Raw genomic sequence first — 16,487 nt, forward strand, 5'->3', positions numbered from 1 at the left:
CGTCCCTTGTCTCCGAATGACTACCCGGGGTTCCACGTCACCATCTTTTGATCAAACACGATCATTCTAACTGTTAAAATGATGCTGGCCATCAAATTTCTTCTCATCGCTGAACACAAGATTTGGCAGCCTGCCTCATTCTTTAATGCGTGAGAGCAGAATTCTGATGCTGGAGAGACGTTTCTCAATGGTATTGGCATTTAGCAACTGTTTCTTCGTGTGTTTGAATGGGCTCATCTTCAATTCCTTCTTGAGAACTGTGAGTATGGTTCCATAGGCCACACTCGCCTCCTATGCCAGCTTTTTGAATTGGATCTCTTGTAACGTTAATTATTGATGACCTTGTATAATGACTCTTTTTCAATCCGAGGATAAATTCTCAATCCGAGGATAAACTTCCTGTGAGACATATGCCGTCAGGAAGGGTCATATATGGAGAGCCATGGGTTCCCGACTCCTGGTCTAACTTGGCAGACTCCTGGCATCAACTTGGCAGTGTACAAAGTCAAAAACACAAGCAAAAAAACGCTTGACTTAGGTAAATAAAGCTGACTTAACTTAAATGTAATATGAATAAAAAACCTGAACAGGTTTACGATACTAAAACAGAAACCTCATTATCAGCACCCAGCAGGCTTTCAAAATTGTAGGCCTGCCGATGAAGAAAAGTACGTTAGTATCCCAATGAATATCTGAAATAAGCTTACATTTGCTTACCAATTGCATTTTTGTACATTTAATTTCTGCAGATATTGAATCGAAGTTTAACATTCAGCCCAAATTGCTATATCAAGTACAAAATCTTCCAAAATTGATGATGCTACATTTTACATTTTAAGAAAAATATTAATGTAGGCCTACTTCAAAATACAACACTATGCGGTAAAATGTTGAAAACTGGTGGTAAAAAGTTGATTTGTTCAAATAACTAGACATTTTTGCCAAATGATTTTATTAATAACTGCATTAAAAAGCTCATAAGGTTTCTGTTCGCCAACTGTTCTCTTTCACACTTACTTTTTGCAAACGTTGAGTCGACACTGATCATTCTGCTCAAATTGCAGTACCACATGTAATAGTTTCCAAAATCTTCTTCTTCTTGCGTTTGAGGCCGCCACAGATCACGTTGTTACATCCAGGCGCAGCAGCCAATGGATTGTGTATTCATCGAGCGTTGTTAGGTCCACATGCCTATCTTGTGGTCGGTATACAGGACATTGATAGATAATGTGGTGCGCAGTTTGAAAATCTGAGCCACACGCACAAGATGGTGAATCGGCGAGGCCCCACTGGAACATGTTGCTGCTAAAACGGCCCACTCCAGTCCGCAGGCGATTGAGCTTCACCCATTCCTTCCGGGGTAGTTCTGCTCCAGGTGAGGTGCTGGTATTGGGAAGAACTGTGAATTGAGTTGGTCTCGCAACTTCTCTCCATTCACGGTTCCAAACTTCGGAAATGTGGAAGTTCGATTTGCACATAGCTGCAGCATGTCGGGAGAACGGGCGTCGAGATTTCAAGCGCTGGGGCTTTTGGGGGTGCGAGTTTAGAACAATCTGGTTAAGGAGGAATCGATGATAGGATACATTTTACATTTATTGGAGTGTCTCATAAGTTATAACAGTTATGTAAAGTTTGTAAACTGGTGAGATGTCGAAACATCATGGTACGATTCTTTGTCTTTCACTTGCCACAGGGAAGAGGTTTGCATACGAAATCAAAACTTTGAAAACGTTCGAGCCCAGAAATAGGATTATAAAAAAATTCTGGAAATTATTTCTATGATTCCAAAATATTCACTTTCACTACGGAAGACAGTCGGTCATTAGAGTAAAAGTTATAAAATTAACAAACAACAATAAGAGATAATGGTTTCTGCTGCTGCGAATTGTACACCAACACAGAAATTCAGTGGTTTATTACATGGTCTCAGGATGAAACATCTTTCCCTGATATTTCTACGTTATTGGTTATTAAAATGTCAGCAAAAGGAATGTCCACTTTACACGTCAACAATGCAACAAACCAACATCTTTTTTACAAAAATGACTCATTTATCACGCAGCTTCCACGGTCCGATGTTAACATTGTTTCTCATTTCACATTCACTGAGTGATTTGCCGTGTTATCAGAAGCATGAACTAACTCCCATACTATCGATAAATAGAAGAAAACAGCAAACCGAGTTATCAATAATATTTTTTTTATAGCCTTTTGTCTTATTTTCTGATTTAAGTGTTATGTTGAGGCAAAACTGAAAGATGTAATGATATAGAAAAAATAGCGTAATCAAATTAAAAGTCAGTATTAGTGTGGGGCTAAGAAAACAGCATAACTTTACGTTAATTGAACGATGACTGATGTTATATTACCATTTGTATAGGAGAATTCTTTCTTCTGCGGAATTCTTCTCCGAGGAGTCCAAAAGGTCATAAAATGGAAGAGAAATTTACATTCATGTTCCGATATCACGTTTTTCTCAAGAAAGGAGTAGACCATGAATCAGATTGGAAAGCAAGGTTTCAGTATGAGAATATCAGGTGCTTGGTTACATGGGAGTTTTATCAAAGCTCTAATTTGATTTTACGACTTAGCCGAATTTCTAGTTAGCTGTAAAATTAACCGAAATTCATGCTCAGAGGCTTTAATCATGAATTGATAATATACGCATTAAAAAGTTGAGTTTCATTCAACTAATTGCAAACAAATTTGTTTTAGTTGATAACTAATGTAGTTAGATTGGAAGAAACGTTTGCATAACATTTAAATTTTCGTGTTGCCGAAATTGGGCAAAACCGCAATTTTTCAAGAAAAACCGTCTGCCATGTGGAAAACATCTGAGAACGTGGAGTTTCCTCCCTTGCAAGAAGCAAGCTACAATGTGGATTCAAACATAACAAGTAAAATTCCACAAAATTGTAGGAGTGAGGAGTGTCAAGCTTATAAGTTAAACGAACGGCAAGTGAAGCTTAGTGCGACAAACCTGCCTTTGTATGAAGGCTACGACGTTGACAGTTGGCCTTTGTCTTACAGTTGTACAAGAAGTGAAACCATAACAGATCAAAGGGAATTAGAAGAACAATTTAGCCACCAAGGTGCTCTATCTTACGCAGCACCAAACCAATCATTGCCTGAATACATTGGCATTCCTGAAAACTCTTTAAATTCAACTGATAAAGTTAAGTGGTTTGAAGACATAGAAAAGAGTAAGGTTGGTTTTGATGTTAGCAAGCCAAAAAACTTTGAAAATTTTGTTGTCAGTTCAAGCCCTGTCGTTGAAGTATCAAGTGATGAATACGCCTCAAAATTTCAAAATCTTGAGCAGCCATTAAAGTATCACCAACAAACTTTAGAGCAAGAAAATCATTATTGTGACAGAGACTCGAACTTTCATCAGCCAAGCCGGTTTTTACGTTCTGAAACCAATAATTTGGCCATTGTTCCGTTTTATTCAAATTCCAATTATCAGCAAGTCGAGTTTAACGCTTTAGCAGAACTAGCTGGCTCTACTTCAGAAGATGTAAAAAACCAGCACCAAAATAAAGCAGGGGTTGTAATTGATGACCTATCAAACAACAGCGCATTTTCAGCAAACGAAAATCAAAACGCATTGAACAAGGAAGGTTTTTTTACACCAGAAAATATGAATTATTTAACTCCCCACCCAAACAATGCAGTCGCAAACACAATACCAGTGCAAATGCACCAAGGATACAATAGCTACCCCGGGAGCATGAGGCCGTATGCCGGGGTGGAAAGCGAAACATCTTTTGTTCAAAACGGAAGAGAAAATTCAAGAATCAAGTTTCGCATCAGAACTTTCACTCATTTCGAGGCAGAATGCCCGGCTCCAGGTGCAATCCCTTTCAGAAATCATCCGCCTCCGTACTTTATCAATGGAGTTACTGCGGTGCAGATGCCGCAAACGAATAATCAGAAACAACAGCGAGTTGCTACTAACAACGTTGAAAAAGACGGGTCACCTGTTATGGTGGGAGAAACTAACAATGTATGGCCGCACAAATATTCATCCTCTAACCAAAATACAGCATCAAGCCCAAACTGCGTCATCGCTGATCAGCAGTTTCCTAATAGTAGCAATGTTGTCTACAACACAATTCAAGAAAATTCAGCAGAGTTACAAGACCAAAGTGGTGAGATTCAAAGTCATGTACCAAATCAATCACTTGGCGAAAGCTTGGTCAACAAGCAAGGCCGTGAAAAAAGTGCAATTCAACAATTTATCCCAAATCAAGGCGGATATAGTACTTTCTCTAATGGTAAGAAATTCAAATTGAAATTACCGTATCTAATAGATAAAACAAAAATCTATTTTTGGCTTGGAAATATTAGTCGTTGCTGACGATAATTCTGTATAAAACTAGCTTTTTGTAGAGATAATTCAAACTGATATTAAATTACCTAACTGATGACAAATTCTGAGATTTCAAATTTTCAAAGCGAAAACGAAAAGTATTGGAATAAGAATCAATTATCACTTGATGATACAGAAGGCTGATTTTATGCAATTTGTCACTTTGAACTTTTAATCTAACATGTGATGGTTTTTATCACCTCGTTTGCACGCTGTGATTTCACAAAAAAAAATGGTCACATTGTCTTCCAATGAGATTGATAGACCGTTAAGTTGTCTCATGACACTTAGTCCATCCTTTTGCAGAAGTGCTACGTCTATTTGTGATACATAAATGTAAAAACAGCTAACATTTCTTAAAGAGACAAGCTAAAATGATGAGGCCAAATTTAGAAGCAAGTGATTTCCGCATCAAAATATAGAATTGGATAAAATCGATTATCAAACAAATGTGAAGCCTAGCCACCCGCCGTGCGTAAAGTAGTTGCATCAGATAACATCGTGTTCTACTTGACGCCATCTATTTCGAAGTTGATCGAAGTCAGCGTGACGCCATCTCGATCCAACAACGGCGGCATCAATCAAAATGGCGTCGACCGCCGCAGAGAACAATAAAACGAAATAGATACGATTTTGATGTAAATCAAAAAAGTCATTGTTATTTCACGTATTAATGCAAGTTCAAAGCTTGTAATACTTTCATTTAAATTTAGTGATTTTGAGACATTTTAAAAATAATTTTGTTTTTCATGTAGGCTACATCGCTTGTCTGTTGCTGCCTCATTTGTAGGGTTAGCCCTATGTAAAATTAAGAATTTAGAACGCTGGTTTAGCACAAACTATCCTGTGCGCTATAAATTTTTAGGCGTTTGTTTCCTAATTGATTTGTTGCATAAATATCGTCCCTTAAATATGGATCATGCATGCATTTTCTTTTGCAAATGCTTTTGCTTGAAGCAAACTTCAAACTTTAGGCGTTTATCTGGCTTTCAAATAACATCACATCTGTTAATTTTGGAAACAGAACAAAGGACACGTTTAAGAAAAATAAACAAGCAAAATATATTGATCATGTCAACAATTTTTAATTAGCTTCTTGCAATAAAAATGGCATAGGTTGAACCTGTGCCATTTTTAATAGGTTGTTTAATTATATTGGACAAGTATCAAATAGGCAAAGATAAATTTCGCATAATATTGAGCTTCAATTGATGCAAATATAATCTGGAACTTGTAAAGTAGCAAAAAATGTGAATATTGCGATTTGTATTATAGTTGTTTAAAAACGCTCGTAAAAGTAAAAAAGAAAATATTTTTCTCACGATTTAATTTGTGAATAATTTACAGAACCTCGTCATCTGTTGCTTCACGAACAACGACAAACTTCAATAATGGTTGGTTACCCTATGAAGAATGATGGTAAGTTGTTGTTGAATTAACTTCTCTATTTAACGTGTTGTTTGATCTTCACTAGTTGTTTGCTGTAAAAACCTGTTGCTAGAAACTGAACTTGGACTATAATAATAGTGTTGTATTTGGGCAGTAATTTTGTATGTTAATAAATAGTGTTTATATTATTATTATGTATAAAATATTATACTTTGGTAGTAGGCTAATGACGAAATTTGAATTAACAATTTTATGATTCTAAAAGCAACCACCAGTTAGGCTATGATAAAAGCGACAGTTTTCACTAGTTTTTATTACAAAGTTGGGCAAATCACTCAATTCTTTGAACTGTCAAACTGACTGCTGAACAGCTGAGGGTTTAGTACAGGGATAAATCAGAGATAAATTAACCGAGTGAGTTAACCATTTAGAATCAATTTTTTACGAAGGAAAAAATACTAAGTCAAAACGATCAGCAGCATCGTCAACGCAAAAATTCTGACTCGAAAATAAGGTTGAATAAACGCATCTTTGCAAAGTGGGCAAGAAATAAAAGGCTTCAGAACATCTCTTCAAGCGTCCAACCGACGAATCTATGTTAAGGCCACACTAGACAGTAAAGTTTGTAATTTTTGCATTGATTCAATGTCTGCGTAAAGTAATGTAAAAAATGGCGGATTTTGCTCTCTGGGGTCACTAATGTTCTTTTGTTTTCATCGAAAAGAAACAAGTTTTGTTGATTTGTTGTCAATGCCCCAGCAAACGTAGACTAGGACTGGACAAAAAATTTTTTTTTTTTTTTGGTTTCATTTTTTTCGCATCAATCTTGTTAGCACAACATTTTGGTGTATAATAAAAGTAATTTGCGTTCTTCTGGTGACTATTTACTAGGTTACCTCCTGATGTTAAAGATGATAACTAGCTTTTGTATTTCCGACGTTTCGTCAGTCAGCACGACTGACTTTATCAAGGTGGCTAAAACAGGTTAACACAACCTTTTCAGCAACGATGGCACAACACAAAAACATACTGATAAAATGAATAAAGTAAAGCAGCAAGAATCAGAATTAAAACACGCAACAAGATACCTAGAGGTTAAACTGAATGCAGTGAATGCCTAAATTTTGGTGTATGTTTCTACCATTTAATTTCTTTTTTAATAAACGAAATGAAAACAACACACAAAAATATTCAAACACAGAAAGTGTATTTTAAATTTAAGTGTATGAGCTTCCATCATTTTTTTCGAAGATTTGCCAACCATTCAGAATTAAGAGTTTGCAAAGAAAAAATTTTCTTAAATCTTGCTTTGTGTTGACTCAGGATTTCTTCTTATCATGATTTTGTTTCGAATTAATTTATTGCATGGCCACCTGGAGATGCGCCTGATTTGTCACATTTTGCAGATTTTGATTATAGCTACTGCTAGTGCTTGCCTGTCATTTTTTGAGATGTTTTTACTTTTTGCGGTTTCCTAATGACATAAAACTTTTTTGTTGCCTTGGGGAAGCAGTAGCAAATGAGAAAAAGTAAATTGAAAAACGCTAAATCAGACTGTTATTGAAAAATTAACAGTCTAACTAAAATCTTCGAAGTCAAATTTTCTTTGTTTTTCCACATGTCAGGATGTTAAAACCTATTGTGTCATTTGGGAAAAGAGTAAAGAAAGCGTAAAAATCTAATTTTTAGAAAAAATTCATTTAAACGTTCTCTCAAAGTTAGAAAAACCTGGAAATTTCTGCAAAATGTGACAAATCAGGCCGTATCTTTAGGTGGCCATGATTTATTGTAACAAATTTTTTTCCATAACCTCCTAAAATAGAACCCCATCAGTTACATGAAACTCTTTTTGTACTTTAGGAACGTCTGCAAATGAATTCAATACCATTCCCACCAACACCAGCTCACAGCATCTTGGCAGAGTAGGTTCCAAGTCAATTGAACAAAATACTTCTGCATACGAGCAAGTACACTCTCAAAGTGGTGATCTAGCAAATAAAAACTTGGATGAACTACCTTCTCTTAACGCACAGCAATCAAAGAACACAAAGCCAACAAATGACACAGCAGTTACATATCAACCTGCCAATCAAGATGTAGGGCCAGGTATAGGTTATATTGCAAACCCTTGTCCAAGTTCAAATCCACCAATTGGTAGCGAGAGATTTGATAAAGAATATGGAAAGGCATACCAGGACTTCCAGTTATGTAATGTCCCGTTAAGGCCTATTGCAGATCATGTAACTCTTCGGACTTCGTACACCCCGGTAATTGGCTTGCCTAGCAATCCGTTTTCGGGACTACCACCACAGGCACCTGCTTGGATCACTTCCCAGCAGACATTTGCAGCATGTCCAACACAAGGTGGCTTGCTTGAATCCATTCCAGTGTCGCAATCATTGCAGTTCAATAACAATTCAAGCATAGGCTTCATATCGAACAATTACGCATACATAAATGGTCAAGATAAAACAACCACTGGGAATAATGCGACTCATGCAGTACCGCACGTGCCTAAAATGTGGTCTTCAAGCACAAACTTTCATCAAGACGGTGTGCCAAAAGGTAAGACACTGCAGGATATAAGCTCTATAAGTATATTGAATACTGAACGTAGCATAGCCTACACCACGGCAAAAATTATGTCTAAATTATTAGATTTATTTGCTATAAAATCATGATTGCACAATGCACGTAATATCAATTTTGTTAATGTAAGTTGCACATTGATTATAGGCAAGGCCGGATTTAGCTGATGGGGGGCCCGGGACACTTTTAAATCGGAGGGCTCCCGTGCAAAAAAAATTTTCAAGCCTACGGCGCGAAAAGCCATTCCTACGTCTGCAGTAGCATTAATCCAGCACTGCACAGCATTTTGCAGAAATTTCAAAGGCTGAAAAAAAACAACAAAAATCACATTTTTTCCACGTAGGGGGGCCCTTCAAAAGGCGGGGGCCTAGGGCACCTGCATCCTCTGCCCCCTCCCTAAATCCGAGCCTGATTATAGGGAAAGTTAGTTCAGCCATTCAAAGCGATTGTGTTGGCCAGAAGTTGAATAAGATTCAAATTGAAGAAAAAAGTTGCGATCATTTATCTTAAACCTAGTTGTAGCTTACGTTTATTGATCGATTAATCAGTAGCTGGCACCCTTATCCTCGGAAAAAATCTTCACTCTGAAATTTCGCACACTTGTAAAAGCATTTGTAACATGTAAAATACTGTACTTACATTGGTATAATTGTACATTAAAACTAAATACTTGTAAAATACTTAGGCTCTTGTATAATCAGGTCTATACATGACCACACTTACGGCCATGGTCTATAGTAGGCTGACATGCATTTTTTGATAGGGGACGACTTGTTTCGGAAAAGTTTTAACAAACATCATGTTACTGTATTTTAGCTTCGAGAACACAACAAAAGAAGTCACGAAGTGTGCGATCGTCTTCAAAGCAAACAGAAAATAAGAAATTCGTGTGTACAGAAAGGGACTGTACTAAACGATTCTCAAAGGAAAAGGAATTAGAAGTTCACATAAACAAATATCATTTACGTGAGTCATATAAATTAGGGATGTACCAATTACAAAATTTTTGCCGATGCCGATGCCGATTCCAATGCTGATTCTTAAATATTTGCGGATTCCGATGCCGATACCGATTCCGATTCTTTGGTTAAATGATTAAAGCTGCTTTTAGTTGGCGCTTTACAAGTGGTTGCAATTTTGTTACAAGTTGATGCCTTTGAAATGTCTAAAAGCGTTCACTTTGTCGCTTGCTCTAGACAGCGTGATTTTTTACGGGAGTTCTTTACTTCTTGCGCGCTACAAAGTGGTGATGACACGCGTTTTATTTGTCGCGGAAATCAGTTAAAAGAGAAAAATCGCCATCGCTCACAGAGTGCAAAATATTATCTTGTGCGGTTTGCAGTATTTTTCTCGCAGAATTCAAGAAGGTGCCAGAAACAAGAGAAAAAGACTAGAGTGTAAAAGAAAATGAACGCAGCGGTATTGAATATACAAAAACCTTTAAAAAAGTAACACACCAGCCTTGCATTCAAAGTGCATCAATAGGCGAAAAAAGAAAAACATCTTGTAAAGAAATTAGTATTGTTTTCGAACGCAGAGTTGCAGCCAATCTTGTTGCTTAGCAAACACGTTAAAAAAGATTATTGGGTAGCTGGTTTGATTACGTTTGCGCAATCACACGATTGTTTGTTGAACGCATTAAGCGCTACTCTTGATTAGGAAACTTTGATAAAGAATCGGCAATTTTTTTCGATACCGATTCCGATACCGATTCTCCAAAAATTGCCGATACCAGCCGATTTCGATTAATCGGCACATCTTTAATATAAATGTAATGCTTAGCTTTCCTACTTAAGGCTGTGTATTTTTGATGAAACTACGTTTTTGATCATGTGAACATGCAGCACTCGAAAATTTGATATTGCCCAACGTGTTAGTATTAAAGGGTTACTAAAGGAAAAACCTGACTTGGCGATTTTCCACGTTCTTTGTGTTTAACATACTACCATAAAACGATTTTCAATAAAATTTTGCCCCATTGCGGTCTGACCACCATTGCGCGCGTGCTTTTGTCAGAGCTTTCAAAACGAAATTGGCCTGAGCAACGAAGCGTGCGACTGTACAGTTACGTCACTACAGACTATAGCAATCAGCTAATCGCGCAATAATTGTTACTGCGGGCGATTTGACTGTAGGCTATGTATGTATGTATGTATGTATGTATGTACATCAATACAACACATTTCAACATCAAAACATCAGACAGTTTGCTCGAAACATCAGATGTGGTAAAGTGGCTTTTGTTATTGCTGTCTTTAGTGACGTATTCTCGAGTAGTGTTTGCACTTTTGGTTATTTTGAAAAAAAATGAAAATAAATGAAACATTGGACTTTGGGCCTTGCCAGCGCCTTTGAAAACGAATTTTTTTGGGTAATTTTTTTTGAAATGTATTCTTGAATGTTCAGTTTACTCATTTTGATGCTTAATTCCCGTTTGAAATTTTCATTTAGTATGCCTTTAATCAAATCATAATGTAATTGGCATGCCGACATTTCATCAGTGCAATTATTAACATTGATATTAACTTACACCTAATCACTAGGCAATGAACCACAAATTCCATTTCAGCATTTTGTATCTGCAACATATTAACTGTTGCGTAGCACATATCTATACCTTTTTTTACATACACACGAAGCTTAGTGAGTCTGCCTGATTAACTGTCTAATAAGGCTAGGATAGGCTACTAATGATTAAAATCAACAAGCTACTGTAATTAAGCACAGCATAGGCTAATCATCCAATAGAGTGAGTAAAATAATTGCAAAACGTAGAATCAAAGTACAGTAGAATTCACCTATAGTGACTTTGGCTATAGTGACACTTCGCCTATAGTGACACCTGTTGCAAAGTCCCGTTTGCATACGCAACAGTTGAGTAGAATTCGGCTATAGTGACACTTCGGTTATGATGACACTTTTTCCGCGGTCCCTTCAGGTGTCACTATAGGCGAATTCTACTGTATTGCTATGAAAACAAACGCTGTTGCTTTTTTTTTCAGATTTGACCAAGCCATACTTTTGCAAGTACTGCAGACCGAGTAAAAGTTTCAAGCGACCCGATCAGTTGAAAAGACACGAGAAGATACACACTGGTGAAAAGCCGCACGTATGCAAAATATGCTTTCGTGCTTTTGCGAGGACGGATCACAGAAATACTCACTACAAGAAACATGACAGCTCAGAAAGGAACCGAAAGTACCCTTCAAACGGAGAACTTCTTGCGCTCAAGCAGAAAGCACTGCTTTCGACAGAAGATGCCGGAAAAAAAGGTCAGCTTTCAAATGGCAACACTCATAAGGAGACTTTCAATACTTTGGAGGAATGTTGGAAGCAACCATCCTCTAGAAATCAGACAGGAATCAAGTAAGCAATCCTATTGCTCGATTTATTTTCTTAGGAGCAGTTAATCTACAATCGTGTCCAGTTCAAGTGCATTTCTCTATTTTAAACAAATTTTATGTATGATCAAATTTATGGTGTGTCTAAATCAGGATTGAAATCGCAATCGAATCTATTTTTAGTAAAAAATATTTCCAAGTGCAAAGTTGGAGTTTTTAGTTTTGAGTCATAATTTCCCTGCGATTTCTGTTTTGCGTTGCCAAAGTCTCTCAACCAGGAAACACGAACCCGATTGATTGTGTTCTAGATCAAATTCGGCAAAAGCAGGCAAAAATCGAGTTTTTACGTTAGAGATTACAAACTTGCTTCCAACCAAGGCCGTCATTTTCCCGGTCCTTGTTTCTGAGATTTGGTTTTATTTTGAAAGACTGTCAGAGACTTGAAATATATTTGCGGTTTTAAATTGAAAAAAAGAAGTTTTTTTTTTGCTTAGTTTTCTCATTTTGAGGAAGACAAAGAAATTGTAATATTTCTGGCTATTTTTTTGATGTGACGTCTCACGCTTTCAAAAGTTCATGACAAGTTTGAAGTAGGCCAGCTAGGCGGCACAGTTGCGGTATAAATTCATACCTTGGTACTGTATGATCTCACTTTTTATCACATGCAATCACATTGGGCTTAACCATGGCGGGCTGTAGGCCTACTCATTCAGATTTTGTTGTTACAATTTCCGTTTGCACGTTACATGAACCGTTTTGGAAATCTACGCAAAAACCATAAGAGCCAGGACGTCAAAACGTTAACTGACTGTTTGGAAACTTTTCATTTGCTTTCTTCCAGAGTGGTCTGACTGTTCTTATGTTTAGTTCGAGATCGTTAGCAGCTCAGGTTGGAATCCATTCCGAATATAGTGTTTCACATGAAGTCACGTCGTTGGCTGAAAGTTAATGCACTAACATTTGTAAATGCAAAATGAATGGAATAACCATTATGATTTTAATGAGTTGGCTTTTTGTTTTAGAAACGAAACTCATGTGACAAACGGTGACGAAAACTTCAACGCTCCAACAAGACCGAACATTATTTTTCCAGGTGCAGTATTGCATTAAACTAACTAATTGTTCTCAAAATTTTGCTATCGGAAGGTCTCACAAACAATTAAATACAAATTGTTGTCTAAAGAAATTTTAACGACTCCTCAGAACAGCTCTTTCTGAAACCCACTTTAATAAAAATACTACCAACTGTATTTAGGACAAGCAGCAAAATGGCCCTCGCAGCAATATGCGATCCAGGCCTTACCAATGTACGAGGACTCATATTCGCAGACATACGCCACGAATCATCCTTGAAGCTACACCCACACTTGGAAGAAAGGAGGTTAGCCAAAACAAGCATAGACCTAACGATGTGATGTAGCACAGGGAAACGTATTCATGCTTGATGCATATGAGACTAAAGAGTGCGAGTCAATCAAAATAACATAACCGTATGTTTGAATAATTCTTTTATAATTTAAACAGAACCAAACAATCTGTTCCCTTTGTGGAACAATGGCAAGAAAAAGGTTAAGAAAACTTGTAAGCGAAACAGGCCCGGATTTAGGGGGTAGAGGGTGCAGGTGCCCCGGGCCCTCCTTTTGAAGGGTCCCCTGACTTAGAAAAAATTGTGATTTTGTGTTATTATTTTTTTCTTTCAGCCTTTGAAGTTTCTGCAAAAGGCTGTGCAGTGCAGTGCTGGATTAATGCTACTGTAGACGTAGAAGTGTTTTGTTTGCACGGGGGCTCCCCATCTAAAAAGTGCCCCCGGCCCCCCATCAGCTAAATCCGGTCCTGAAGCGAATATAACGTACCTAGCAGGCCTTGGGCATAGTCGACTGGTAGGCAAAAGGATACTTGATATTAAACAATTAAAGATTCGTTATCCCGCTTTAAAATATTTTTGAAGTAGGCTACTGTAGATTCGTTGAGAGGATAAAGCCTATTGGGCCCTGTACCAATGATACCTTAAATCAAGATATTAATGATAAAATTGCAGTGTATCCAAAGAACACGTTGTGGTTTCTTTATGTTTCCGTTTTTCCCCTGGAAAGGTTCCGGGTCCTTAAATTATCCCTCGCCCGGGTCCTAAAGTAGCCTACCCCTGGACCCCCGTCAATCCTACTCGGTTACTGAACGGTATTTAGAAACAACTTCGTTTCGTTGCGTAATTTCGTATTTTTTCTTTTGGAAGCAAAATTGTTTGTTAACAAAGTATTAAACTGTAGTAGAAGATGTCTACAAAAAAAAGAAACGCTATTGAGTTGTAGTCTAATTTTATCTTAAACATAGCGGTCACTAGAAGTCGCCATGATCCTAGCAATGAGTCTTCGTTGTATATGATAATGCCTACGGAAATACGATCACAGCTTAACTATAAACATAAATCAATTAGCCTACTATTTACTTAAGCTTTCTTTTTACTATTTTCAACTTTTATATTAACTAACACAAAAGCTTGTTGTTAAACCAAACAGACTTTTCACGGTTTAATAATAATTCGTAAATTGATGCTCCAAGAAAATGCTTTTTTGCAATTTTGTTGAAGTAGGCTTATGTTTTGGTTACGCTGAGCAAGGCAGCCCTCGTGCTTACTGTGTAAATAATCCGATGCTTGTGGTAATCATTCGATCATGTACTCGTGGGGAAATACAACCTGTGATCACAATGAAGTTTTCATAAGATCAGTATCGAATTTCCCTCGACAAAGGAGAGTTCTTGGAATAATAAAATGTGCTTTATTTTTACCAGATACTATCGGTAAATTTCGCTATAAATATAATTTTTCACAAAATTTTTACAAAAATAGTTAAATGTTATTTTTCTGCACGTCTTACTTTTTCATGCTGTTACCTTTCAACCACGCTATGAAATATTCACGAACGTTCCCTTTAAGGTCCACTCTCATTGTCTTAAATGTTGTAAAGATTGTACATGAAACCTTTGTTATATGTAAACAAAGCAACCATGGAAACAAAATCTAACCATGATCAATTGGTTTCTCGTGGTCATTTAATCCGCAGTTTTTTTGATTGATTTTGTGTTGAGAAGATCAGTCCACTAAAAATATCTGTGAGACGACATGTCGTATTTTACTGTGCTTCAAAATAGCTGTGACTTGAAAGAAGCGATCAAAAAAGGAAAAGCAAAAAACTTGGGAAGGTTAGAAATTATCAACAACCTAATGCTTTGTACTTTTGAAAAAATGCACCTGTGTCATTGTCGATGAGACGATAAAGAAGCCCTTCCCAATAAGCGATTGCCTTGTTCTCACGACACTACCAGGGCGGCAGTTTGTAGTACATTAAACTTGCGGTTCTTTTTGAAATTGTAGAAAGTTTTGTACTGTAGCTGGTACAGTCAGCTACAGAAAACAATTAGAAAATGATACATAGAGCATATTTGTAGAATACTTGTTTGGAAAGACAGTTGAAAAGTTACCAGTAAGCTGTTTTTTCTCCACAAAGCCTTTGCATTAGCTAGATGTAAAGCAAGTATATTAGTAGCCTATACGGGTAATTGAATCAACAAGTAGGCTATCCATGAGTATGCAGTGAATATCCAGGCATGATGCTAATAGCGCAATGCAGGTTATCATAAGATTTATTAAACTACTATCGGTGCCAATTGTCAGTTTACAATAAACAGAAGCCCTTCTATTGTCAGACGTAATAAAAGCCTTCGTATCCCCTTCTTTACAGTAGATAGGCCCCTGGGCAATTTGTAACTACTGTAGTTCGGTTCAGGTAGTTTTTATTTCTGAACAAAACGAAAACAACAAAATTCTACATAGCCTACAGAGGTCTAGAAGCAGGTAGAAGCAACAAAACGCAAAGAAGAGTAATCAAAATAAAATGATGTTAAATAATTTAGCATAGTCGCGGCACTTTTTGACAAATTATTTTTACGCACGTTTGAGAGCAATCCGGTGCTTAAACATAATGAAGTTTATGTTGGCGAACGAAGCTCGTCGAAACATCTTCTGGAAGAGAAAATAGCTTTGATTGAGGGGGTTCTTTGTCAACATAAAATGTATCTAAGCAGTAAGCCATTAACTGTTAACATGTATAGGCTACATGACTGAAAGCGACCCACACAGCAAGTCGTGCAATCCTGGTTAGACAGTTGGACACTCGTCTAAATTAAATGTTTTAAGTGCGATTTGACAGGGGCTGGTAGGCAAAATAAATTGTTAAAAGAAATGCCACAAAAAAGAAAAAGTATTGGCTATCTTCGTTTGGCATTGCGGGTTGTCTAATCCTAATCTGACTTACAATCCAATCATATTTTCGTCATTCTTTATACTTATTATTAAACGCAAGACCATTCATTAGCTTTCTACTAAAAGAACTAAAACAACATATTAGCCTTACCCTACATAATTCTTAAATATTTTGTACATTTTTTTTTATGCAGAACAAAGTTCTTCGACCGCTTAGGTACATAGCTATCATGCCAAGTTTGAACTTCGACTACACCCAGTTTCTGAAGCGACAAAACGCTTTGTATCTGCTTAAGTATCAAAACGATCCAATTGAAGTTGCGGAAAACCCTGCACCAATAGCAGGCTACAGTGGTCACGTGCCGTGTTATAGGAGCAACCTGCAGCAGCAGAGAATGGTCCGTTCCTTGGTGCGTTGTCTCACAAGCCCTACGAAGCCAACGACTGCCATGGGATACGGAAGTAAGGCGAACCGGTTTCCTACATTGGAACGACCGGCAACTGCTGCTCCACAGAAAAAAGCTGACTCCGAAGA

General features: G+C 37.2%; 1 protein-coding gene across 1 annotated transcript; it reads left to right on the forward strand.

Annotated features, from left to right (window-relative positions):
- The first annotated feature begins 2,821 nt into the window (after positions 1 to 2,821).
- Positions 2,822 to 16,286, forward strand: LOC145776080 (uncharacterized). The gene is made up of 8 exons (XM_082587485.1): positions 2,822 to 4,277; positions 5,720 to 5,791; positions 7,622 to 8,326; positions 9,167 to 9,316; positions 11,353 to 11,716; positions 12,714 to 12,784; positions 12,947 to 13,072; positions 16,147 to 16,286. The coding sequence occupies exons 1-7, from the start codon at positions 2,822 to 2,824 to the stop codon at positions 13,042 to 13,044; spliced, it is 2,916 nt and encodes a 971-aa protein (XP_082443611.1). The 3' UTR covers positions 13,045 to 13,072; positions 16,147 to 16,286.
- Positions 16,287 to 16,487: the final 201 nt, after the last annotated feature.

This window comes from Aplidium turbinatum, chromosome 8 (assembly GCF_918807975.1).
Source record: "Aplidium turbinatum chromosome 8, kaAplTurb1.1, whole genome shotgun sequence".
Taxonomy (NCBI): Eukaryota; Metazoa; Chordata; class Ascidiacea; order Aplousobranchia; family Polyclinidae; genus Aplidium; species Aplidium turbinatum.

Coding starts and splice junctions, on each gene's coding strand:
- LOC145776080 (XM_082587485.1), top strand. CDS start 2,822: ATGTGGAAAACATCTGAGAACGTGGAGTTTCCTCCCTTGCAAGAAGCA. Junction 5,792..7,621: donor TTACCCTATGAAGAATGATG/GTAAGTTGTTGT, acceptor TTTGTACTTTAG/GAACGTCTGCAAATGAATTC. Junction 8,327..9,166: donor TCAAGACGGTGTGCCAAAAG/GTAAGACACTGC, acceptor ACTGTATTTTAG/CTTCGAGAACACAACAAAAG.